The following is a 26,371-nucleotide window of genomic DNA, read 5'->3' on the forward strand; positions in this document are numbered from 1 at the left end:
TTTTTTAAGTCATGATAGATCAGACGGAATTATATTCAAAACCTTTATGCAAATGTGGTTTTCCCTCTGGTGATCTTCTTTAACTTTTCATTTAGCGCCATCATCTGGTCACAGTTGAAACCATATCTATGGTTGAAACGGTCCAGTTCAAACATATCTGAAAAACTAACTAGACATTACGAACAGCTTTAGCCTGGGCTAATAATGTAAGCTTCTCAGTCTTGTTCTTCTGAGGGTGTGAGGGTCTAAAGACAGAGTTTGGACATATTTTACAGATTGTAAAGTCACTCTAGAATAAAGTTGTGATTTTGGACTACTTAAACTAAATTGCTCATAGTCTTAGTGTTGGTTGGTATTTTCATATGTAATCATTAAATAGTTTATTCTACTATTCTAAAAAAGTAATAACCAAAGTTGGGGTAAAACGGAAAATATATATTTTTTTATTTATTTTTGCAGGAATGGTGGGTTTTAAACCACATAAAAGTAATGTACACATAATGTCAGAGTAGTATCAATGACAATTATTCTTGCAAGGGGAAAAACAGATGGAATCAGTGTACATCTCTGCTGGTTTGTCTTTCATTATGAACACTAAGGATATAGTCCACATACAAATACAAACAACCATATTAAAGTACTCTTAAAGAATCAACACTTGACTGAAATCACAGGCAGGACACATTTATAAAGGAAGATTTCACACAAAAGGCAAGCCCACAATGTAATACACAGACAAATGTGTGATCAATGTAAGTAACACATGCTCATTCTTCATGGACTAACTGTTTTGCAAATAGCAAACATATACAAGGACATTAGGCACCAATAATTGACTGGCATGTGTCATATGTAAGTTTGTAAAACCAAAAGAGCCACAGCATAGATGTGAGTGATGGTCGTTCTGATACCTGTACCTGTGACACTCACTTATAATGAAACATTGAATTGGACTATTGGTACTAGTTCTTTGACCACGACTAAAGTCTAAAGAGAGGAAGTAGAAAAGTCATGGTGGCTCAAAAGACCAAATGCTCTCATCACATGAACTGTGACCGTACTTCTCCAGGTTCAGCTGGGTCACAAGACAAAAGGTAATTTTAGCATAAAAGTTCAAGTCATTTCAGAAAGCAGAAGTTAGAAGGCAAAGCAAGAAAGGCATATTTGTTTTTGTATAAAACAAAAGACTACTAATTTATCCCTTACTTCTATGCTGGTGCAGTCTTTGAAAAGACAAGGCAAGTAACACAATACTGAATAAAAAAAAGTATGACCTTTAAAAGATGCATAAAGTACACAGTTCAGTTAAGAAAGTTGAAAAGTTGCATGTGGCAAAAACAATGTGACAAACAAACATGAATAACTCAAACATAGTATTTGAAACAGTTGTAAATGACATGCACACTTGGTGTGATGCAAACATAATGTGGCTAAGAAGGCACGGTTTTCTTTCCTGCATTTTGTAAGCATAACATTTGTATTTCTGTTGATGTTTAGAAAATTAAAAAAAGGGACAGAGCTCATTTGGTTATTTAATTCAAAGCTGCAGATGCAGTTGAATTCAGAAAAACATATTGTAAGATAAACAACCTGAGTAAAAAAATTAAAGAACAATTTGATGTGTCCCTTGTAACTGAAAACATAAGCAAGGCTTTTTTTGTTTAATCAACTTGAGCATTCCCTTTTGCTGCTGGGTTCAAAAGCCCTGTTACCCCATTAACAATGACAGGTATACTTTCCACAAGGACACCTCTAGTGACAAGTGTGACACGTTGGACCTGATTTGTTCCCAAATAACACATTAAAGCATCATAAAGTAAAGGAAAAAAAGTTCAAAGGACTTGTGCCTAAAATAAAGGTAAGAAAGCAATGAGATAATGGCTGTGACCACCATCACTGTGGATGGTGGATGAAGAGGTCAGGCAGGTTCTGTGGGGTCGGGCCAGGATAGAGACTTAGTGGTTGTATTTGTAATTTACTAAAATGACCAAGATTGAGTCACTAATAACTTCTTCTTCTTTTTAAAACAACAATTGTGCCACTTGTATATTGTAAGTCCATGCAACAGGAGCCGATAACATCAACATTTTCACTTGGCAACCTTTTTACAGAACAACTATAACATATTTTATAATCAAAACACACAGACAAAACAATCTTTTTATCCCATTTAGAGATTGCACATTTCCAGGTCTGCCAAGTTTGAAAAATGCTGCAGCACGTTTTAAGTGGCTGAGAGAGTATGACTGGGGCCCACTATCCATTGAAATCTGGGTTGTAGGCGGGCTGGACCAGGAAGTCCTTGTTTGGGAGAGGAGCGGTGGGCTGCGGCTGGCCGGGGGGCTGCAGAGGGTACGGCGGCTGGCCGGGGGAGAACGCAGCCTGGCTGTAAGGCATCGGGTTGGGAGGGTAGCTGGGACCAACTGTAAACAAAAAGAAAACATGGCATGAGGACAAAGTGCTGCAAATGCTCCAACAGTAAAGTTAAACGTATGCTCTGTCAACCAAAAGTAACCAAAAACGTTTAACTTTCTATTCAAAAACATGTAGACATGACCCGACTTTATCCCAGCATTTATCCCACCCGCACTTCCGACTGCAGCTACATTGAAGCCCCAAAATACATCATGTGGTTTGTGTGTTTTTCGACACTACAGTCTTATTAAAGGGGTCATTATCCTGTGTTTATGGGTACTTTTCTGCAGCGGGCTGGTTGTTTTAAAAACACACACTACTTAGTCTTGTATTTCATTGTAAACTTGTATGTCTTACTCTTGAAACCTTTTTGGCATGACTTGATATTTAATAGCGCAGACATCCTCACAAAGATGTTTTTGCTCAAATGTTCTAACTTTGTCTACCGTATTTTTTTATATATGTGTGTGTTACATGAAAATAAACTGGATTATACTAAACTTAATTTCCAGCCATTGCCTACAGATACAATACAAAATGTACCCATTTTAAATTCAGTATTAAGTATACAGACAACTATACTAATGAAACAAATAGACACAAGATGCTAAAATCCATTCAGAGGAAGATAACATTTCTGGATGAGTAAATTCAAAGATGCATCCAGGTTTTTAAAACAGTAAATTGTGCGTTGGTCCATCTTTTGCATATCCCTTTTAAAAGGATACATTTAGTTTGGTTTCATTGTTTTGTGTTACAAAATGGTGATGATAATTACACTGGGATGGTGTTACAGAAAGGGAAGTTTGACAACAGGCTGTCATCACAGTGTTTCCTCTATATTCATTTTGGCAGCGGCACACCCTGTAACTCTTTGTCTAGGTTATTACAAAAATCCACACTCACCGGCTTCCAAGTATGATGGTGGTGGTACGGCTGTGAACGGTTGTCCTTGGTAGGGTGGTGTTGGCATGGTTGGAGCTCCGTAACCCTGGGGCCCGGGCTGTGCTCCGTAACCCTGGGGCCCGGGCTGTGCTCCGTAACCCTGGGGCCCCGGCTGTGCTCCGTAGCCTTGGGGCCCCGGCTGTGGTCCATAGCCTTGGGGCGCAGGCTGGGCACCATAACCGGGCTGCACTGGGACGTGGTTGTAGGGTTGGTACTGGCCCCCCTGGTAGGTCTGAGGCTGTCCGGCTGAGGTTGGCTGCTGGGGGTACTGCTGAGGAGCGGTGTTAACCACAGTGGTGTGTGTGGTGGTAGCTATCACAGCTGTAAGCAAAAACAACACAGAAACAGATTATAAATACAGATAACAAAAGCTGAGGCAAGGGTTTAATCACAGTCTCAGTTGAAGTGATGGGAGGAGTTGCTGAGCAAGAAGGCTAAATTAAAACTAATGTATACCAATTTAAGTTAGTCTTGTCTGCTAGTTTTTGGTTGGCTGACATAAACCTAACAGTGGCATACAAAAGTCCTAAAATAAGCAGCCTCAGTCACAAGGTTAACCAGCAGTCATTGTCAAAGCATGACCACTACCACAACGAATAATACAAAGAACCAAGTATTACAACATCTAAACAAAAGAGAAGTTCAGATTTCATAATCAGTTTGTTCAACAAAAATGCAGCGAGACTTAAATCAGGCCGTCTCCTACAGGGACCCAAGGGTGTAATTTCCAATGGAGCAAATACATGTGTTCTGGTACATGTTTATTTGCACACAAACATACCTCTAAACAGTTTCCTTTGACTTTCAAAGCTACCAGAAGAGTAGAGAAGTTAAATGAAGTTCTTTACAGGTTCATCTGAGTTCACAACAGTGATTATCTCGTTACACAAATTCAGCTTTATGAGCAGCTGTATGTGTTTGTTGGACTTTCTTTTCCCTGGGTGTTGCCTTTTCGATAGCATACTGTACGTCCTATTCTTGTGGTGGAGGATGTGGAGGCCGTATGCAGTTTGAGTGTGTGTGTTTCTTAGGTTATTAATGTAATCTTGTATTTTCATAAACTGAAGCTAAAATGGAACATAAGGCAATAAAGTGCAGTGCTAATTACGTTTTCAATCAAGGAAGCTTAACATTGTTTTATCACAACATTTCCATAAATCTATATCAAACAGAACCCAAACCAATGAACCACCCTAGCTCGTACTCTTGATTGTATTTCTGTTGGAAGAAAGATGCATGTGTGAGCTTGTGTGTGTCTGTCACTCCCCCACCATGTTTTTTTCCCCCGGCACAGAGGGAGTCATCACGACCACTTCCTGTAAATGATGTGGGATGGTCTTGAGTTTTCCCCACTGTGGTTGTCGTGGAAACAATGAGTCATAAGAGGTGGAGCTCTGACATTCCTGGAGCTGATCCCAACATGCAACAGCCCAAGTAGGGAGTCTACATATCTGTCTGCATGTTTCAGCCTAGCGCTCTCTCTGCGTGAGCTTAAATGCTGAATGGCAGAAGCTGAACAAGCTGGCTGTGAAGACCAATCTGACAGGAAGAGCAAGAACGTGACGGTGTGCGCATGTGCTTCACAAACTCAAACAGTACCAAGGTGCCTTACTCTACTTTGGGGAATTTTTTAGGAATTCCTCTGGGTGAGCAAGTCAATAGTTGGACATGATGCGTGATGTCCAGTTTTAGTAGAGATACCTAAATTAATATACAAGTTCTCAGCTAATAGATTTTTTTTATTTTATTATTTTAAGGTAAAAAAAAGTATATTTCCAGCTTCTTAAATGTGGATATTTTCTAATTGCTTTAATCCTCTATGGCGTAAACTGCAAAGCTTTGAGTTTTTAGGACAAAACAAGCTTCGAGCAAAATGTATTGACATTTTTCACCATTTCCTTTAGCATTATAGAACAAAGAACTAATACATAAATCAAGAAGATAATCAACAGCATCCATAATGGAAAATGAAAGTAATTGTTGTTGCCGCCCCTAAGTGGGAGCACGAGAGAAAAGGACTTTAGAGGCTGAAGATAAACTCGCATGTAAAGACTCGTTGAGCTTCACTCGGTCTTCGCTGCTCAGAGGCACACAGTTCCTGCTTAAAAACAACAGAGATGCAGACCCTAATTCTGTGTCTGGAACGTGAACGTAGAGACTCACAGCACAGCTTATATTTACATTACTCCCTGTACCAAGCATTGTTTCCCTTGATGTTAATGGAAAACATTTAAAGAAAAGGGTTACATTAATGCAGGTGATGTAAATAAAGCTATACAAAGTACTTACAGAGTAATCCAATGTTATTGGTAGCGCCAACGATTAAAAAAAAAAATTAATTAAAATTAAATTACATTCTAAAAAATGAGGGTGTTAATATTCTGTATTTTTGTTATCGTCAAATAACTGTCTGTATGTGGTGCTCAGCTGGTAGCCCATTGGTTCCCACTGATATTTAAAAATATTAATAAAAAAAAGAGGGCAGCATTCTTCCAGTTATTCCTACAGCACATGAATGCAGCACAAACGCCCTATGTCACAATGTTAGCAAAACTAAACAATTTGAGTTTTCCCTTCATGATTCTGAACTGCTTCAAATAAAGTTGAATACCTTATGTTTTTTAAGTATTTCCATACGGTTTCTGAAAAGACAGAGATTCAAAGAGAAGGCCGACAACATGGCCCAGCATTGTCGGGAACTATTAAAGTCACGGGTTTGGGGTAGTTAGGAGTATTTACTGCAGTAGGTGTAAGTTCGACTGACTCAAAATGAACTACAGTGTATAGACATGTTCCTGGTAATTAAGGAAGAGGTTCGTGTGCAATGGGTGGACACACCCATGTTAGTTTATCACACAGGAATAATATACCAGGCTCTGGCTACACAGACATTACTTGTTAGTATAATCAACTTTTCGTTTGTTTTGGTCATACTTTGCTTTTTATGAATTGGTTGACAATCACAAACATATTGAATATCCAAAGGCTAATCGTTGAACAACAGTTTGATTAAAACAATATTTTCCAATAACGCGTTTTTTAAGCATCTTAAGCCGGTATTCATCACATTAATGCCCTTATTCGAAGCATGGAAAAATGAACAGGCCCTGCCATATACAACAGCAGCATAAACGAAGTAAGGGCATGATCTTTCTGGCGATTAAACTAAAGTTAGATCTAGGTAAAGCACAAACTCCAACTAGCAATTACCACTGATGACTATACGGGTGGGTTATCATCCTGCAAGTTACACTGCTCACCACAGAAGCTCACTAAAAAGCCAAGTGAAAACCTGCACAGCATGCAGCATGAGAGACATAAAAACCAGGAACCCCACAGCTCTGTATAGAGAGAAGTTCAATAAATAAAGTTCCCTTTTGCAACTGTTGTTAGTGTAACATTTCCTAGTGATTCGGGGACTTCTCTGCGTCTCAATGTCGATGTTATTAGTGAGACTCTGTCACTGCAGTAATAAAAGTCATGTGGTGGGTTGGCCAGCAGACCTAAAATGAGTCCCCTGATGTTGAGTTTTCAAAACTAAGCAGACACATACTCCAACACACTGGAAACCAAGAGTCTGACTTCTTCATTAACGCAGATCCCCCCCAAAACAAATAACACATTTAATTTACCGCAAAGTAAAAAGCTGTCAAGAAGCTATGCATGAAACCTACATATGCATCTACATGTTGCAGAAGCAACAGAACCACATACTGTCAACACATTACTCACAAGATGAACAACCTCTTTACCTTGGTACTTGAATAAAACAATACCTAACTAATTAACAATACTCAAACTGGTTGATCAGGGCTCATGTGTTAAAGTGAAGGGACATATTGCATATTAATTACATATTACACCTTAAAATGCAAATCAAAATGATTTTCTTCCTCAGTCAAATTGACAACTACTTCCTTGATCTGTTTGAGGAAGTCAATTGGGCCCCTTTGCAATTTACCTGCCCAAGTTGACATATTCATGCGAACAAATACATTTTAGATTAAAGACTGTTTGCTTGTTCAAGTCCTGTTGCGTTCAACCGGTTTTTGTTTTGGTCAGGTAGTATATGCATGCAAAATTATTAAGATTTGGCTGGTGAACTAGTAAGCAAAACAAAAACTACATTGTCTTCTAGTATATCATATCATATTGCCCAATCCTTCTACCAGTAATTACCTCATGCTACCTCATCATTCATCAAAAAGCTTCTAAGACCTTTTGTAAGATAGTAGTTACTTTAGCTGTAATGTCTTTCTACAGTTAAGAAGAATGACACCTTGCTACATGAAAATAAAGGTTAAAAAAGGTTTCCTCAAATGCTGCCCTTCTGCCGGTTCCCTGTTGCTAAAGATATGGTTACTAAATATGGAGACGATTGAGAAAACAACCAAATAAACGAGGCATCAGAGTCTTACATAGAGTGTTTGCATCTACAGTATGTTTGGTGCACCTGAAACATAGTTTTTTGTACAGATTTAGGCGGTCTTTCCAGTTCTTATGAGGGTGGGGGGATTCTGTTTGTGTCCTTATATGTAACAAAAGAGGGGTAGTAGTGCAATTTCCTGTAATAAGAAAACCAAAACCAGGAAATGTGAAAAATGGTTGTATTGTCTGTTAAATCTGCACTCCTTAATATAGAAATGAAAAAAAGATGTAGGTGGTCAACTTGTGGCCAATAAACCACATGCCACATATTTATCCACAAAGCATCACCAACAACAATAGAGAGATTAAATCATTAGGGGAAGCTCTCTTACGTCTTGGCTTGCGGCACATCTTGTACAGGCAGCAGCAGGGACACACACAGCAGCAGATGAAGATGAGCAAAATGGTGACGAAGCCCCCAATCCCAAGCACCATGGGCATTGGTGAGGAAAAATCGTTTGAAAAGAGTTCACTGTAAAAGACAAAAAGCAAGGAAAACAATCAGCCACAAGAATATTAATGTTGTTCCTGGTAGAGAATAATAAAAGATAGTTAACATTATAAATACACAATAACAGTCACAACAACGATCCCCGGTGCAATGATCACAGCTGGAAAAAATATGAATATCCCCTAAATGCTGATTAAGTTAACTTCATCTCATGAGCTGAATATTGAATCTGAATCTGTTCTGTGAAAGGAGACTTCTGCTGCTGCAGGTTGCAATGGATTCACACATTAGTTTCATGCCGGTGGTCGTGCACAGGAAGACACGACATCCTGTTGCTGTACTGTGTTTTGCATAGTTTCCTAACTGTGACGACACATTTTATAAAAATGACAAAGAGAGACTGGTTCAAGGCAATTAACAATCCATTACAAAATAACATAGAATACCAGCGATCTTGTGCATCCTCAGTCAGCTTTTGGAAAGTATCAAAACAGCAGTATCTGTCTGTGCAGCTTCCACAGCAAAATCCTATTCTGCATCTTTGGAAGGATATGAGATTGTATGCCTGACAGTCCTCGTCCCTGGCTGCAAGAGAGCAAACAGAAAGGTTAGCTAGCTACCCCTTAGGACAAAGCTATATGGTGCTGACCTGCCAGAGATGGGTCAAATATGAGTAGTAAAGCATGAAAGTAGTTTGATGAAACACACACATGGAAAACAAGAACATATTGGTTTGATGTGGTTGAGAACAACCTAATGAAACTAAAACAATTAGTCAATTTATTGATTTGATAATGGACAGAAAACTTTACAGGAAGTCTTTAGGATAGACTAAATGTTTTAGGCAAAAGTGTCAAATGTTGTCTTCTTCTATATTAAGCATTGTGAGTATTTGATTTGGTTGCTTAAGAAAAGAAAAAGGATTTGCACTATTCTCTGATGTCTTTACACAGAAACATATATTATATAAATTAGAACAGTACTAAGTTGCAGCTCTACAATCAAATTAATATGTGTATTGATATTTAATAATATCCATAGTAGTCATTATCAGGACTTTTTTTTAACTTTTAAATTACATTAAATAACATGCATTACCTCAAACCTTTATTTAGACAGATAGGTCCCTTGAGATCACGGATCTCTTTTACAAGGGAGACCTGCATCAATTTAGTTCCACATGAAACATAAAAACAAACAATAGAGGACATCATATTTACCAACACTTACAAACACCCATAATGTCAGAAAGCATCTCGTGCAGACGTGCCTTAAAAACATTCAGAGAAATACAATTGCTCAAATTCAATTCGGACTGTAGGCTGTTCCAAGCAAGTGGAGCTGCGCACATAAAAGCTGTCTTACCTAAAACAGTCCTTACCCTTGGTAACAAGACTACATCCTGCGATCTCAGACAATAGCTGCTTGCAACTTTCTGCTTTACCAGAGAACAGATGTAATACGGGAGTTTGCCCAACATAGCTTTATAAATAAAAGTGTACCAGTGACTGAGCCTCATTGTTCACATGCTTTCATTCTCACAGCTCTCATCGTTCTGGTGGCCACACTTTCACTTCACTGCTGTCTGTATTTTTTATTTATTTTCTGTTTATCTATCCACCTATTGCATTAAATCCTATATTCAATTAAGGTTATAATGTTTAGTTATTGACAAATCAGTATAAAGAGGAGTTGATTCTACCTGAATACGTTATCAACCTTTGTTTATACAAATTGGGGTTGTTTAGCTAGAGCTGTTCATGTTTTATAACTACTGCAATAGCTTGTGTTTTTCTATGGAAAGACAGAACATTAATCCTATCTTAAAAATATCATATTATATTGGAAAATCTATGTTTGTGGAAACAGCAAAAACAATTTAGTCCGTTTTTTTCCCCAAATTAGTCGGCGTTTCCTTTAAATCATGAAAACCCGATGGACCAGTTGATTTCCCATTAACATGTTGAATGTTAACAACCTAAAGTTACAATGTGAGAACAATGTTGTAACTTAACTTAAACAGACTCGGTGGCGAGGCTAACGTTGCTGACATCGCCCTCGATATGTTTTTTGTAAAGCCTCGATTTCTAGCCAACCAAGCTTAGGTGAAAAAAACGGTCAGTGTATAAAAACAATTACAGAGACAAAGAAGAAAAACAACGATAGATTCGGGTTAACAAATTGATACTAACCGGAGCAAGAAGGGGCCAGAATCACACATAACGCCAACACAACAACACTGGGCAGGCCTGTCGCCATCTCTAACGCTGCTTCCCGGATCCAGCTGCTAGACCTCCGATTAACCGAGTGATCTGCCGTCGCAGCGATCTTCTGCTCCCGGGCCGCGTCACACCGCAGAGACCCCGCCCATATCCACCTCCCCCAGAAGGGCAGGGACTTCGCCACTCTATACACTGTATATATATAGTCTATGCTCTATACACTTTACCAGTTGTGGAAAAAGTATTCAGATTCTTTAACTTGATTAAAAGTACTAATTCCACTCTGTACTAAACAGATACCTATTATGCAAAATCCACTTTGTCATGTCTTTTATACAGAAACATGTGTCCCCTCTATGTAAAGGCATTCTGAAAGTTTCAGGAACAAATATTCACTCACTTTTTGCCCTGATCCTTTACATAAAAACCTGTCTGAAAATGAGCTGATCAGATTTTGGCCACTTTATGATGTCAGAACAATTTTTGGGGTCGTGTAACCATTGGCCAATAACCAACCAAGGTAACCCCCCACCCCCAACCTTATCACCTGAATCTCCTCCTTGCATTGCACCCTCAGTTGAATGTTATGCACCCTCTATTCAAAAAAGAGAAGGGAGCGAAAAATATTATACAATATCAAACAAATGGTGTACAGTAATCTCTTCCCAGAGTATATGATGGGACCAAGGTGATGATGTATGGTTTTAATAATACTTTTGCCTTTCAATGTTTGCCATTTCAAACCATGAGCTTGTTCAAATAATATTTGCCTTGATTTACAATATGTTCTCAGTTGTTTTATCAGTACAGTTTTGAAGCTTTTGTGCTTTTTTTCCCCATAGTCCACTTTGGACTGGATGAAATATGTCAGGATTGCACTTTTAACACACTTGACATTTTTTTATTGAGCATTTTCTCTTTACAGTACTGTAAGTACAGTACGGTGGTGGGATGTAACAAACTACGTTATAACTTAGGTGTGCCGGGAGCAGTTTTCCAAGGGCTGTGTTGTGGTTACATTTATTCAATTACCATACTGAAGTCACTTTACATTACTATTTTCACTTTGTGCTACTTTATACTATTTCTCCATATATTTGAGAGGTACATTTTCTATTTTAACTTCACTACATGAATGCAACAATCAAGTTAGGCTACTGTTACTCTTTTACATACAACAACACATGGTTTGCTTTTATAAAATGATTCAGTAGTGTTAGATAACACAGTATGCTATATTATTAGAAATGATCCTGAATTGGTTCCATTACAAACATTTGAATTGCTCTCATATATATTCCTTTGTAATGTAAACAGGACAATTATATTCAATGGGTTACTGTGAAAAAAACATTCTTCATGTTATTTTTCTTCTGATACTTTAACTGACACCCTTCTGTATGGCCTATCTACTTAGATGTACTTTTATTGGAGTATTTTGAGACCATATTATTTTTCCTTTGTTTAAGTAAAGGAACTGAGTATATTTTCCACCTCTGATCAAAGGCTATATTAAGTATGATAAGGAGAAATTGTATATTTCAGGGATTTGATTTTGACAATAATTTTGACAATAATGAGACTGTGCCATCCCTTGGAAAAGCTTGGAAAAATACTCCACTTTATTTTACTTGTATAATCCTGGATAGTGGATCATGAATATGACTTTTTGATCACATAGAAACTCAACTATTGATCCAAGATAGGCTTATGTTGCAAATATATACCGGTAACCAAAATGTGTGTCTTCAGGCCTATATTAACTTCTGACAACAGGACAATGGGAAAAACAGTAAACATTCATATCTCTGAATTAAAACACATACATAAGCAGTGTCCTGAAGCCTATACCATCCATTAATGTAACACATCAGTTTCAGTCCAAATCAGCTGTTCTGGTATATTTTTAGGCCTACTGAAAATCAAATAAAGCAGGTCCAACTTTCTAGCAACCATGGTGCCAGAGAGAGCCTAAATAGATCTGCATGAGACCACACCCTGTCTGTCAGACCAAAGACTTCATTCACAGATTCAGATGAAAATTAATGGATGAACAATTCAATATATAAATGGAGGTTGTGGCTCAGTCAGTGTGTAAGTGTGCTGTTCTTCGGAACAGGAGGGCACAGGCTGTGTCCCTTGGCAAGACACTTCACCCCAAATTTCTCCTCTGGGGATTGTCCAGAGTATTGAGTATGTTATTAAGTCGATTTGGATAAAAGCGTCCTAACAAGTGACATGTAATGTAATGTAATGTAAATGCCTCTGCTCATCATGATATGAATGAAAAAAGAATACAAAAACTGAGCATTTATAAAGCAAGGAATGATTGCAAGGCTGTTCACTTATATAGCTTTCCCAATGCTTGTAACCGGGTGTATAGAGTTTAAAAATCAATTTGTTTTCTATTGTTGTTATATTTAGGACAAAATAGGCTTGAAATTAATATGAATTCCTTAATTGTCGGCAAAAATCACACGAGCAAACATATGTTTACAAGTGTCTCATCAACCCAACTTAAAGTACAATATACAATATCATGCAAAACAACATTTTAGAATAAGCTCAGGTTCAATAACTCGGTTTCAACACCAGAGGTCACTTGTGCACAGAAAATCCCTCTACCCAACCACGTCGGAAATCATGTCACATCAATTCAAAAACACTACAGTGTGTTAAAGTTCGGCAAACAATACTTAATGAAGCCAGAATCATTGAGTGGAATAATTCAAGGTCAATAACTGAAACGTCTTTTGCTATGGTTGCAGATAATTTATGCTACAATAAAAGATTTATGCAAATCATTTTAGTTGAATTACACACAAATATTAATGGTTTTAAAATACTAGTAGGCTACTGCGAAAAATACTGAAACTACTAGTTTAATTGTTTGCAGCCCAGTTTGCTACTCCTAAATATGTATACAGCCTACATTAACATACAGTATTTACATACACTTGTCTGTAAAGACATTTTCATAATAGTCTTGTCTATTCCTTTGTCCTTATATGTTTATTTCGGTGTACACTGAGAGAGAGAAAACAAATGGAGGTAAATTATATGTATGTGTATGTGTATAAATCATAAATAGGCTACTTGGACAATAAATGGTGATACTGATTATAATAAAGTAAGCATATGCATGAATGTCTTTGCGAATTTGCAGTCCTTAGAATATGTAACTAATGTCCATACAGGGTAAACATTGATTTATATGCAATGTTTGGAACAAAATCCAAAACAAATCAAGTATATTTGTAGACAACCTTCAAACATCCACAGAGAAAATGCCCTGCCTTATGCTTGAGTAACAGAAAACTGGAATGGCCCTTTGACGTAAATGAATGAGATCTCGCGAGACTTCCACGCGATATGAGGCATGGCGTAAGCTGGTTATAAGAACTTGCACGTCCTCGTCCTATCGTTCGTCCTCAGTGCAGGATAACGAAGCAGTCACCTCCTTCACCTTCTCTGCAAAACAAGTCATTTTTGTTAGAGTGTAACACAACATTGGCTCCGCTGCTGTTACCCTGTTTACTTAACGACATTTGAAGAGGACTACGCAATTAAACGTGAAGTTTTGAGGAGGTAAGTCTCTTATTTTGGTCATCTTCATCTCCTGGTTGTAGCTTCTTGGCTAATGTTAGCTACATTGCTAAGTCCGGTCAACCGGCAAAGATCACAAGCAATCCGGTAAGCTTTTAGCATTTTACAATAGCTTTGTTTCCGAAAATAAGCTTTAACCATAACCATTTATGTAAGTAAAGCGTTATTCAACGTTGGAGACAGACAGGTCGTGACTCTTTCTCTCCTAATGTGTTACAACCATGACATGTTATGCGTGTCAATACGGAACACCACTTTAAAGGGCGAATTATTAATTGAGTAAAAATGTGTCCTTAAGTCGTACATTGTGATTTTTCTTTAATAACATAAAGTAAACTAAATGCTTGTGTCAATGCCACTGTTTTAAAAAGATTGTGAATACAGTTGTACAGTACCACTAGGGATCCAGGTTTCATGTTACGCAACTTGACGGAATAACAGCTTTTGGAGAAAGTCGATTTTTTTCCCCCAAAAAATGTATCACGGAGACGAGATATCTTAATAGCTTAAAGTCTTGTTTTTGGTGAAATTAGTTCGACTTCACGTGTACGTTTTATAAGGGCTCGTTTCCTTTTCCTGGAACTTCAAGTGGGAAAGAAGTTAGAGCGATAACTCTGAGGAATGTTTGGACCTCACTTTATCCGGGGGAAGGCTTATGACACAGGGATAGACGTAATACAGCTGGAATTTTCCCTTTTACGCAATGAGACTTCCATTTTTTTCATGTTTTCCCCCAATTTGATCAGTCACCTGTTGCAGTGACTTCATCAGTTCATCCAGTCAATAACATATTATTGTAAAGTGATAGAAAAACGAATAGGATTTTTAGGTTTCAGTGGAAATAGATGTTGGGTATTCATGTAATGAGAGCCTATACTTTTAGCTTGAAGGTTTATAACTCACCTTGAAACATAACATAACCACTTTAACCAATAGGTCCACACACTTGGATGTTTCTTAAGACTTTGACAGCTTACCTTTTATCGGTTTATCAAAGTAAGCAAACATCTTCCAACAATTTTCAATTGCCCTCAATAATTTAATAGTTATAGCGGACACATGGCAATTGTCATATAAGCCCTTTAACTGCATATTTTCCAATGCAGCAAATACTATGTTCAAACTTCCAAAATGTCTTTATTTAATTTACTTCCCAGAAATCAACAAACTGTAAAGAAAAAGAAGATGCAGTATTTGACTCTTAGAATGAAGAAGCAAACCCAAGGGTTGGAAACCACTGCCTTAAGCAACAACTGTAAAACAGGTTGTGCAGCACACAGAAAAAAGGATCTGAACTGTCCACAGCCGTTTCAATTTGCCTTTGTCAAAGCCACGCCCTTTGTTGTTAGCCACTAATACGTTTCAACTGTCTCCCACAGATCTCTGGACAATCATCATCACCACTGCTGACCATGGATGTGATCGTGCGTCGCTGCCCCTTCCTGGCTCGTGTGCCCCAGGCCTTCTTCCAGCAGCCCAAAAAGTCTATGGTGTCGTACGCCCAGAAATGCCCCATCATGATGGAACTGGCCGCTAAACCTATGGCTCCATCAATGGCACGGGCCCTCTGCTCCTCCTCCTCCCACCAGAGGACTGAGGACGCCATGTCTGCCACTGAAGGTGAGGGTGCCAAAAAAAGTAGATTCATTAAAAAAATATATATTTTGTGAGAAATACCAGCTAAAATAATGACTTACTTTGACATACTGTGTGTGATATTGTTTAAAGGTTGTTATCATAAATCTAAAGCTTATTTTGTCTGCTCGCAGGCCCCAAACAGGTAAAGGAGCCCAAGCTGCCAAGTGGCCACCCCATGCCAGCATCAGGTCAGGCGGCCTCCAAGTGCCCCTTCCTTGCGGCTGAGATGGGCCAGAAGAACAGCAATGTGGTCCGCCAGGTCGGCATGGAGTACCAGGAGGACGTTCAGGAAGTCCGCACGGTCCAGAAAGGTAAGAGTTGTGTAGAAATTGATTACATTTTACTGATTGGGCCCATCCGTTTGTTCGTTATTTGATACCATTTCCTTTATTTGACCTTTTTGCAGAAGTGTCCGCCGCCCAGTTGAAGAAGCCGTCCCTGACCAGTACCATTAAGGGAAGTGGAGATCTAATGAAGACCCTCCTGAAACAGAGACCTAAAGGTGTCTCTCACTTGCTGCAGGAGAACTTGGCAGGCAGTAGTAAGTCTAAAGACGGATCGTACTTGCAACAATTTCACTCTCGTAATGTAGTTTTATAAATGATTTTGAATTCACTATGTTTTGAGTGCTCAGACTTTTATCCGTTGGGCATGGCTTCATCCGTCACAATGCAACATGGCACATTAAGCAAGCTTTGCCTTCCTGTTCTGTCGCAGTGTCCCGCTACCAGTATGATGAATTTTTCGAGAAGAAGATAGAAGAGAAGAAGAGTGACCACACATACCGTGTGTTCAAGACCGTGAATCGTCTGGCCAAAGAGTTCCCCATGGCTGAGGACTTCACTGGCTCTTTAGACGACAAGAAGGAGGTTTCCGTTTGGTGCAGCAATGACTACCTGGGCATGAGTCGACACCCACGGGTTGTGCAATCAATTACGTGAGTTTTGGAGGACATGTTTGTTTGTGCGTGTCGGAAAAACTCAGTCCCTTGGGTCTGCCTGTTTGTAAAGGGAAAAAAACTGATGAGACACCTCACATAATAATTAAATACAACCTAACACCTACAGGTGTTCCAGTCCATTGTTTGTGTGGGTATAGAGTGTTAGTTGTTCATAGTTCACACGCGAGCCCCAGAGGTAGGATATTTTTCTTCTTCTCCTTTCAGCCTGTCTGAGCTCGCCCAGCTCTCTTACCTGTGAATCGGTTACACTTTACCTCAAGCTCCCTTGCTTAATTATTCAGAATGTTCCATGTAATGATGTCTTACCGCTCTTTAGCCTCTATCTGGAACACAAATGTGTGCAATTTTTGCTGTCCAGCTTCTAAAAACCGAGCTAAATATCCGTCTCTTTTTTTAGGGATACTTTACGAAAGCATGGTTCAGGGGCAGGAGGCACCAGGAACATCTCTGGGACCAGTAAATTCCACGTGGAACTGGAAAGTGAACTGGCTGACCTTCACAATAAGGACGCTGCGCTGCTCTTCACCTCCTGCTTTGTCGCCAATGACTCCACCCTCTTTACCCTCGCCAAGATGCTACCTGGTATGCAAACGTTTAAAATAAATTATTTTTTAATTTTCGTTTTGAATTGATTATTAATAGTTGTGTGATATGCATGCTATAAGTCTCTATAACTCTCCTTCTCACTTCCCCTTCTTCAAAACTATTTTAGGTTGTGAGATCTACTCCGATGCGGGCAACCACGCCTCAATGATCCAGGGTATCAAGAACAGCGGTGCTAAGAAGTTCATTTTCCGCCACAATGACGTCGCCCATCTTCGAGAGCTTCTACAGAAGGGAGACCCCACTAAACCGAAGATCGTTGCCTTTGAGACCGTCCATTCCATGGATGGTTAGTTTGGGATGCTCCCATTTAACCTATTTGTACAGCATTTTATAACCTTGCTTTATAATTGTTATTAATTGTCATAAAAATGTTAGGCAATCAATAACAGCTAAACTTTCTGCCTGTTCTTTGGCTAAACGTTACCTTTTTTTAACTCATCTTTCTGTAACACAGGTGCTGTGTGTTCGCTGGAGGAGATGTGCGATGCGTCCCATGAGTTTGGAGCCATCACCTTCGTGGACGAGGTGCACGCTGTGGGCCTGTACGGCTCCAGGGGGGGCGGCATCGGAGACCGGGATGGCGTCATGCACAAGATGGATATCATCTCAGGGACACTAGGTCAGCATGTTATCTCTACTCAAACAAAATGATAATGATGTTCTGCCACGCTATCTGACATTGAAGCCAGGCTGAGATGTTCCTAAGCCTTTTTAAATGAACCTGTAATCACACTTCACAAGAATATATAGTTGTATCATTATATTTTCCTTTTATATATCAGGCTACATTTATATATGTTTATGAATCAAAACAGCTGCTCCTAGCTTGTGGAAATCTGTGTTTTGTTGTCAGGATCAAGCCCCATCCGTGTCAACCAATATGCCAGAGGGCTTAAAGAAGCCAGAGCAGCCCTGCTGTTGCTAGGAGACTGTGGGCTCTTGCTGCACTCTTATTGAATTATCTCTGTCTGTGTGTTCCTGTCAACCTAAGGGGACAATTATTTCTAACTGAGAGCTCTCCAGTCCCCTTCTCCAGCAGGGACCATTTCAAAGGGATCTAGTTTTTAGATTGCAGTGGGAGGATTTGGCACAAACCACTGAGCATAATGTGAATGTGTTCAAAGGATGATGGAAGAATAACCCTCTATGTGTCATGTCCTCTTGCAGGAAAGGCATTCGGGTGCGTGGGCGGCTACATCGCGAGCACAGCTGCTCTGGTGGACACGGTGCGTTCCTACGCTGCTGGTTTCATCTTCACCACCTCTCTGCCGCCGATGCTGTTGCACGGAGCCAGGACCTCCATCCAGGTCCTGAAAGGGGAAGAGGGTCGCACGCTGAGACGCAAACACCAGCGCAACGTCAAGCTGCTCCGGCAGATGCTGATGGACTCGGGGCTGCCGATGGTGCACTGCCCCAGTCACATCCTCCCCGTCCGGGTAATTTATTATTGAATTTGTTGCCCAATGACGTGAAAGTTGACACCCTTCATTAAATAAAGGATGTCCTCGTTGCACCTTCCCAAAAGCTCCATTAATCATACATGTGTTTTCTTACTTTTAGGTGTCAGATGCAGAGAAGAACTCAGAGGTGTGTGACCTCATGATGAGTCGCCACAACATCTACGTGCAGGCCATCAATTATCCCACTGTTGCCAGGGGAGAAGAGCTCCTGCGTATCGCCCCGACTCCTCACCACACCCCTGAGATGATGAAATACTTTGTTGGTAAGATCATCTCAAATGTAAATTCATCCTGTTAGACATACAACTTTTGAATCGGAGATGTGCTTATTCCCAGATCATCTTAAATGTATAATGTGTTTAAAGAAGCTCAAGTTGTTAATAATGTTTTGTTTTCAGTATACACCTTGTGACTCACTGCAGTTCTCTTTGAGTAGCAAAAACTTGACCTCCACTATTTCCTGTTTCCCCCCCCACAGAGAAGCTGGTGCACACATGGAAGGATGTGGGCCTGAGTCTGAAGCCCCACTCCTCAGCAGAGTGCACGTTCTGCCAGCAGCCGCTGCACTTCGATTTGATGAGCGATCGTGAAAAGTCTTACTTCAGCGGCCTCAGCCATCCCATCTCAGCCTGCGCATAACACTACTCACAACGGCTGGCTATAGACGGCACATACACACTCAACACCCATTCCTCTATCACTGTCATAGATTGTATTAATTATCTTTGATAAGTCCTCCTACACATATTATTTAAAATATTCTACGTCAGATGTTCTATATGCTCAGAATAAAATATGAGATGAAAAAAAAAACGTGTGTTTTGTGTGGTATTTCTTCGTTACATTGATACAGCTGATTTGATAGAGAATTGTGAAAAAGGATGCATTTACATACACTAAAAAAAGTTAAGACTTTTCTTCTGCATTCTTTGTTTGGTGCAACAGTAGTCCATACTAAGAAACCTTATGAAAACATATTCTATTATTCGTTTGTCCTTTGGTTTAGTTCAACCTGAGCAAATTATATTCATTACGTGAACCGACATTTGAATCCCATGCTTCTGAAGCTAAGAGGTAGAACAAAATGCTCCCATAAAGCTATGAAAATCTGGGTCACGATGGCTTGTTCGGCTCAGAACATGAAAGCCTTTGTGTGAAGCGATGCAATTTATATCTGATAGCCTGCTTGTGCATGTGACAAAAGTAGTTTCCTAGGAGGTGCCAATAAAACCTGGAACAAATCATAAAAAATGTTGCATGTTACTCAACTGGTTTACAATCTTAGTTTGTTCAAAAGGTACTTGAATGTTTGTATGGCTGCTTCAGACTTAGGTTTGAATGCAAGAGGCCCTTATTTGAAATTGAATACATTTTGTATGTTTTATTTAGGAACATAACATCCATTTGTTTTGCTAGCACTAAAAGGACAGAGCACAAGGCATTGCATAGTTTGGAAGTGTTTCCTTTTTGCAAAAATGTTTTTGAATGTATTGTTTTGTTTTCGTAAAAAAGACATCTTTGTTAAAGTGCAACAGATTGCACATTTTATCAGGTGAATATGTGTACTTTCTCTCAAAGTGAAACTGTTAGACCATTCTCCCTGTGAATACAGTTGGACATGACATACAGTACATAATGCTGTGAAACTTCAGGTGACCCAGATCCACATAAACTCCATCCAATGGATGGATCATGTTGGCAGACTCACGGACACGGGCCTTATGAAATGATTCTGCTCGGTCATTTATCATCAGCTCTGATTGAACTTTAATTTAAAACTGATTGATAAAATAGAGCAAACATGGCTCTAATCACAATCTGCAGACAGTTCATTTTGGATTTCACTGTTTTTCTAAGTGTGCAGGTGTTGAAAGCTGCTGTTGCTTTATAAAAGGCTGGACTACTTTTTAAAATGGAAGTGAGCGGTTTCAAATAATCGATGTAACCACCGCTTTGTGTAATTAAAGACACTTCCTCATTTGAGTTGACTCCTCAATAAACTCAATGTTAGTCCGCTTTGTCCTCACTTCAGAAGCACAAACATGATTATTATCTATTATCTATTATTTCTCTCTGAAATTTGTATGAAAGAGCATTTTTGTTTTAATAAAACATTGGGTTAGATTAATAATTAGTATTTGATTTGAAAACAGTGTTTTGTAGTTCATTTTAAAATCAAAAGGTAACAAATAAAGTGGTTAAATGCAAAACACGTGTTGTCTGCAACCAAATTTGTATCATAAGTGTTGAAATGTGGAATATTAGTCTTTTTGATTATTTTTATTCAAATACACAATCTTTAATTTCAGCAGCAACATGCCTTCCAAGATGTTTCTTTTAACGGCATACAGTATCTAAAGCAGGGGTGTCAAACTCAATTTCATAGTATTTAATATATATAAAATAATGTATTATATTACATTATTGCCTCTGCATTGGATGATTATCGGATAGGGTAATAACTTCATAATTAACTACGTCTGAAAGCAGAAGTCTAGGGCCAATAATTGCAAGTCTCTTCAGTGAGAATGTCACAAAATGATTTTAAAAGAAAAGCCACATTCTGGGAAAAAAGCCCAAATAAAAAAAAAAGTGACATTTTGGAGAAAAAAAATTACATTTTGAAAAAAAGTCAGATTCTAAGAAAAAAAAGCATATTTTGAAGAAAAAAAGTCATTCTGAGAAAAAAGTCACATTTGAGATGCATTGTGGGACATGTAGTTTATGGGCAACGTGCTTCTGTAAATCATCATGTAACCGTATAATATTCTTTGCAAGCTCTTGTGGGCCACTTCCTCATTACACACAGAGCACAGAGTTGTGTAAAGATACAAAGGTAACACTGGTTAAACAACCAGAAGCTACAGGAAGCAAACACACACACACACACACACACACACACACACACACACACACTCATACATGAAGACACAACGCAATGTGTTGTTCTCATTAATTACTTCGTCATGGAGTGGCTGAAACATAATTACATTTCAAGGTATTAAACATTCCTCTATGCTTTCAGGGAGCGCCTCTGCAGCTGGGTTTTGAAAACAATACATCCCTTATTAGGATTGCATTTCCATCCTTCAACAATATTTTGATTTGAAACAAGACATGATCATCCCTCTGTGTTCTACTGGCTTTCAAAGAGAGAAGATAGACATGTTTCTTTACTTGGATAAGTGTATTCAACAATCAGAATGTACATGTCACAAACAATGTCATCACAAATAAAAAAAGACATGATTAATTTTTGCCTTGACTTAGTATGAATCTAGCCAAAGGGTCATGACTTATTTATGTTTTTTTTTTTTAAACAATTATCTTTTGGCCCAGACCGCCATTATCTTGCAGCTGCCATCAGTGTTTAGAAGAAAGCAGGTCCTTGGAGCCTCCAAGAATGTGACCATGTGATTGATTCACTGTTTCAAGTTGAAGAGCGCATGTGTCTGAAGGAATTGCGTGCAATCAAAAAAATAGGTGCCTTAAGTTTATGTGAGATGAAAATATGGGAATTCCTGTGATGTGCAGCAGTTATTATTATATATATATATATATATATATATATATATATATATATATGTATATTGTCATATGTATTTATTTACAGTAGAAAAAAACACTAATTCTAAAAACATTTGTTATTATTGTGTTGTGCAGTTTATTTAGTTATTATAACCAAATAATCAGTACAATACATGTATGAAAGTCAAATGATATCATTTTAAGTGATATTTAAAGGAAACTCTAAGTATCTCTTGAACCGATTACTCCTCCCTGAGTGATTTTATTGACATTAATCATCAAGGACAAGCAGTTATTGCTCTGGTCATGCACAATTACTTCTGTTCAGTGAGAAAGATCACAAGAGACATGTCTGTTATTGCACCATCACAGCAAATACAATCCTCCAGTGAACCGTACTGAAGCCTTCATGTTTCTTCGTGATTATTTATAGAAATGTTATTTCCATGTGCCTATCTTGTCCAGATGTATAGCTTTATTTCAGTGTTACTCAATGTACTTAAAGTATCTAGACAGCTACAGCTATTCTGTTTTTAAGAAATCATGCCTTTATATGGTTCATTTATTGATTAAGTAGTTTAGTATAGTCAAGTCAAGTAAAAAATCGCAAACAAATCTATCCATTCTTACCTTATTTAAAAAATACTTTGTATGATTTACCCATTTTAAGGAATAATTACTAACTACCTGCCATCTCTCGTGAGTACAACACACAGGCAACGTCATTAACAAGCTTTGTTTATTTACAGTCACTCTTTGTATGACTGTAGACATTTCCTATTTGGTTTTCTGGAGCATGAAATCAGACATGCAAAAAACTCTGGCAGATGATAGGCCGCCACACTTTCTCCACCCTGACTGCCTTGTTGGATGACTGAGGAGCAATTATCTGTCTCACACACACATTCTCACTCCTCAGATTGTTAAATGACAGCATTATGTGTGCAATGCTTTTTCAGAGCTCAAAGGCTGCAAACAATATGGAAGTTATAATGATTACTCTGTTTTAGGAGCCATCTGCAGAAGCAGGATAAAAAAAATACTGCTTTCTTTTAATCATTCACTTTAAATAAAAAATATTTCGTAACACTTTATTCAACAGGTCAACAATTACATCGTTCAATCAACCCCCTGGAAAGAACTCTGTTTGTGCTAGTTATAGTGACATTACTTATGCATTGATTTAAAAACCAAAGTAAATATCCATTCCTTTTGCATTTGTTAATTAAACCTTTGTGTATTTACAATTTTATGCTTTTATGTTGGCAAATAAACAATTACAAATATTTTCAGCCGAGCTGCTGTGCACGAACTTAAGAGTCCTATTATTAGTTCCAAAAGGAAAAGTTCATTACTGGATACTTGTTGATATTTATTAAGGAATAATGACACCATAAACAAAAGCAACTATTCTGCAGGTCCGGCTGTGACCCGGTGTAACTGAATATTGAAGGCAGTGCATGATGAGGTGTTTGAAGTATTGTATCACATTGGCCTTGCTGAACGCTGACGGACAAACAGGGCCGACTGGCCGATGTCCAGGATCACCATGCTGGACATTCCTTTCCCTTCATGGCCTTCCCCCCCCGTCCCTGGTTAGAAACACCAACAAGGTCATATTACAGATCAGGGTCAACACTGAAAGGGAAAGCTAGTTAGTTTGTCTCTGTATTTGTACTGAATCTCATTTCTTATTCTCAAAATGACCATATATTTATTATTTTACCTATTGAAAGTATCATAGGGATCATTATGTCATGTTTCTCCTGACTTTCTTTGAAATGTGACCTTGGATAAGTTGATCAAAGTTGAGTCCTTGTTATTGTTGTAGAAATGTATCATTAATGTATAATTTAATCATAAGTATTACTGTAACTTCATTCTTTGTTTATTTCCCATGGTTTGAATTCACATCTAGCCTCTAATTTCACTTCCTAAGAACAGACAAAAGTCTGTCTCTACAACCATTGGTTTGTAATGAACATGTATGTAAGTTTCAACCGTCCAGTCAACACTTCTTGTAATGTAAATTTGCTTGCTGAGGACCTTCCCCTTCCCTCCTTCTATAGTGTATAAAGTGTTTGTATTTTCTGTTGTATGTTGGCAGATCTTGTCCGAACTTCTTGGTGCAAGACTCTGTCCTTTCAGCTGAAATAGATTAACTCTGTTAAATGCTTTTTGACTTTTATTGACTTTATTAAATAACACAACTTTGCTTTAAACTTCTATTATTTGTTAATTTCTTGCCAACCAGGTTGTTTCTGTTTTTAAAGTGGAATTGCCTCCCCAGTTATTGTATCTATGGTAGCAGTGATGTCTTTATTATCTTCCATATTTGTTTAAACATGTGCTGCCTGTACCAACCTTCACTCTAGTAAAAATGGAGTCAGACTTTGCCCACGCCCACTGCCTGCAGCCACACAAGGAACAAGGATGTGTAAAGGTAACAGTCATGTGACTCCTATCTTCACAAGAGGTGATGGTGTCAGATCACCGGTAACTTCCCAGTATTTACACCTAGGCAAAGTTCAATGTCTCTTTCCTGTCTCATTTATTTTTGGTGAACAAAAGAGTTAAGTGGAAAAAACAACGTAATATTCGAAAATCCCCCAAAAAGTAAATGAAATTTGCATTATCACTTTTATGACACTCTTAAATCTAAACTAACCTTTTTCAAAAAGGAGCTCTATTGTAATCGTTGGGACAGTTAGATTCCACTGATCAAAACAATTAGTAAACCAAGAGCAAGTGGCTATTTCAGTAATAAAGTACTAAAGCACTGTGCTGTGTGTTTGATAGCTTTCAGTGAGAGAGAGGCTGTTGTTGCAGCTTGTGCGTGAGACCAGAATCTGATAAAGGAATAATATCCACAGAGATTTGGATGATGTCAGCTTCTCCTTTTCCTCCATGCAGGCCAAGTAAAACACCATTCTTCTTTTTTATATAGAAAGAAAGCCGGATAATAAAAGAGTAGCTTCAGTAAACAAATGTCACGCAACACAAACACCTTATAGTGGCCCATGAGAGCATTGTCATGCGATCATTCTTTGGATTTCATAACTAAATAAAACCTGTTTCTTTAAAGAAATCTTGTGAAGTGCAAAGTATGGTCATTTATGATAAACAGAACTCTCTTTGATAACGTTATGGGTGAGAAGGCATCACAAGTTCTCCTCAATGCTGCCAACTAGTTTCCGTGCCATGCAGGTGAAAGAGTAACAGGTATCATCCAAAGACACTGAACCTTCACCTTCAAAAACAAGGTTATAGGTTTCAAACGTTAGAGGCTTGTTTTTGTTCCCTATTAACGTGATTCTATTTATCTAAGTGGTAATTACGGACTGAATTTCCTTATTTGTTTGATTTAGGGGTCATTAGTGTTGTGCAATACACAGTGTCAAATTTTTCCTCCATTCCTTTATACAATGGAAGTCATCACAAAGACTACATTCTTCCTCGCTGCAGCAGGAAGACCACAGTTAAGCCTTTTAACTAACTAACTAAATAATTGACACAGCAATTATGCCATTTATATTTCTTCCATTGATGAGCTTCAGTTCCAGGAATGAGACCCCGCTGGAGGCAAAACTCATATTTTCCAAATGGATTTTTAAAAAAAAACTAGATTAATCAGAAAATAAAGGATACTACTTGGGCTCAAATAGCTTTAATAACACAGACCAGAAATAAGTGTACTATCAAAGCCAACAATTACATCTAAATGAACACCCAATCAATCATTTCGAATGAAAAAAGTAGAAGTCAGAATCAAGAATTTTTCATTTTCATACTTTAGCTGAGAAAAGATCAATGGTTTTGTTGTCTGTAGCATCTTGAATAGAACAGCAAGTTACTGATTAACGTCCTGACACACGGTGAGTCAGCACTATGCTGTCATATTTCCAATGATTTCTTCTTGATAATGCACACATATTTGTACATATAACTCATTTTATTTTATTGCGTACTGTAAATTAGATATTAATATTAGAACATGTCAGAGACTGTGTGAAGCGGTTACATTAATTCAAACAAGTGTTTTAACCTTGGTTGTCCAGTTCAAAAACATCTATGAAGAAATTCAAATGTGTCATGGTTATCTTTACGTACA

General features: G+C 38.3%; 2 protein-coding genes across 2 annotated transcripts; one reads left to right on the top strand and one right to left on the bottom strand.

Moving 5' to 3' along the window:
- Nucleotides 1-420: 420 nt before the first annotated feature.
- Nucleotides 421-10,577, bottom strand: LOC117547537 (protein shisa-5-like). Its single transcript, XM_034218369.1, has 5 exons — nucleotides 10,432-10,577; nucleotides 8,686-8,824; nucleotides 8,121-8,260; nucleotides 3,322-3,681; nucleotides 421-2,423 (listed from the first exon to the last, which is right to left on the bottom strand). Exons 1-5 carry the CDS (start codon nucleotides 10,496-10,498, stop codon nucleotides 2,257-2,259), a joined length of 873 nt encoding a protein of 290 aa, XP_034074260.1. The 5' UTR covers nucleotides 10,499-10,577; the 3' UTR covers nucleotides 421-2,256.
- A 3,298-nt stretch (nucleotides 10,578-13,875) lies between these two features.
- On the top strand, nucleotides 13,876-19,545 carry alas1 (aminolevulinate, delta-, synthase 1). Its single transcript, XM_034218377.1, has 11 exons — nucleotides 13,876-14,049; nucleotides 15,447-15,687; nucleotides 15,837-16,016; nucleotides 16,112-16,246; nucleotides 16,423-16,642; nucleotides 17,064-17,248; nucleotides 17,379-17,558; nucleotides 17,727-17,891; nucleotides 18,440-18,708; nucleotides 18,833-18,995; nucleotides 19,211-19,545. The coding sequence occupies exons 2-11, from the start codon at nucleotides 15,480-15,482 to the stop codon at nucleotides 19,369-19,371; spliced, it is 1,866 nt and encodes a 621-aa protein (XP_034074268.1). The 5' UTR covers nucleotides 13,876-14,049; nucleotides 15,447-15,479; the 3' UTR covers nucleotides 19,372-19,545.
- Nucleotides 19,546-26,371: the final 6,826 nt, after the last annotated feature.

This window comes from Gymnodraco acuticeps, unplaced genomic scaffold, assembly GCF_902827175.1.
Source record: "Gymnodraco acuticeps unplaced genomic scaffold, fGymAcu1.1, whole genome shotgun sequence".
NCBI classification, from domain to species: domain Eukaryota; kingdom Metazoa; phylum Chordata; class Actinopteri; order Perciformes; family Bathydraconidae; genus Gymnodraco; species Gymnodraco acuticeps.

Bases quoted from the DNA above. Each gene is read 5' to 3' on its own strand.
- LOC117547537 (XM_034218369.1), bottom strand. From the start codon at position 10,498: ATGGCGACAGGCCTGCCCAGTGTTGTTGTGTTGGCGTTATGTGTGATT. The intron at 8,261-8,685 runs GTATTCTATGTT...TGTCTTTTACAG, and splicing joins GAGGATGCACAAGATCGCTG to TGAACTCTTTTCAAACGATT. The intron at 2,424-3,321 runs GTGAGTGTGGAT...TTTTGTTTACAG, and splicing joins ACCATCATACTTGGAAGCCG to TTGGTCCCAGCTACCCTCCC.
- alas1 (XM_034218377.1), top strand. From the start codon at position 15,480: ATGGATGTGATCGTGCGTCGCTGCCCCTTCCTGGCTCGTGTGCCCCAG. The intron at 17,559-17,726 runs GTTAGTTTGGGA...TCTGTAACACAG, and splicing joins GACCGTCCATTCCATGGATG to GTGCTGTGTGTTCGCTGGAG. The intron at 18,709-18,832 runs GTAATTTATTAT...TCTTACTTTTAG, and splicing joins GTCACATCCTCCCCGTCCGG to GTGTCAGATGCAGAGAAGAA.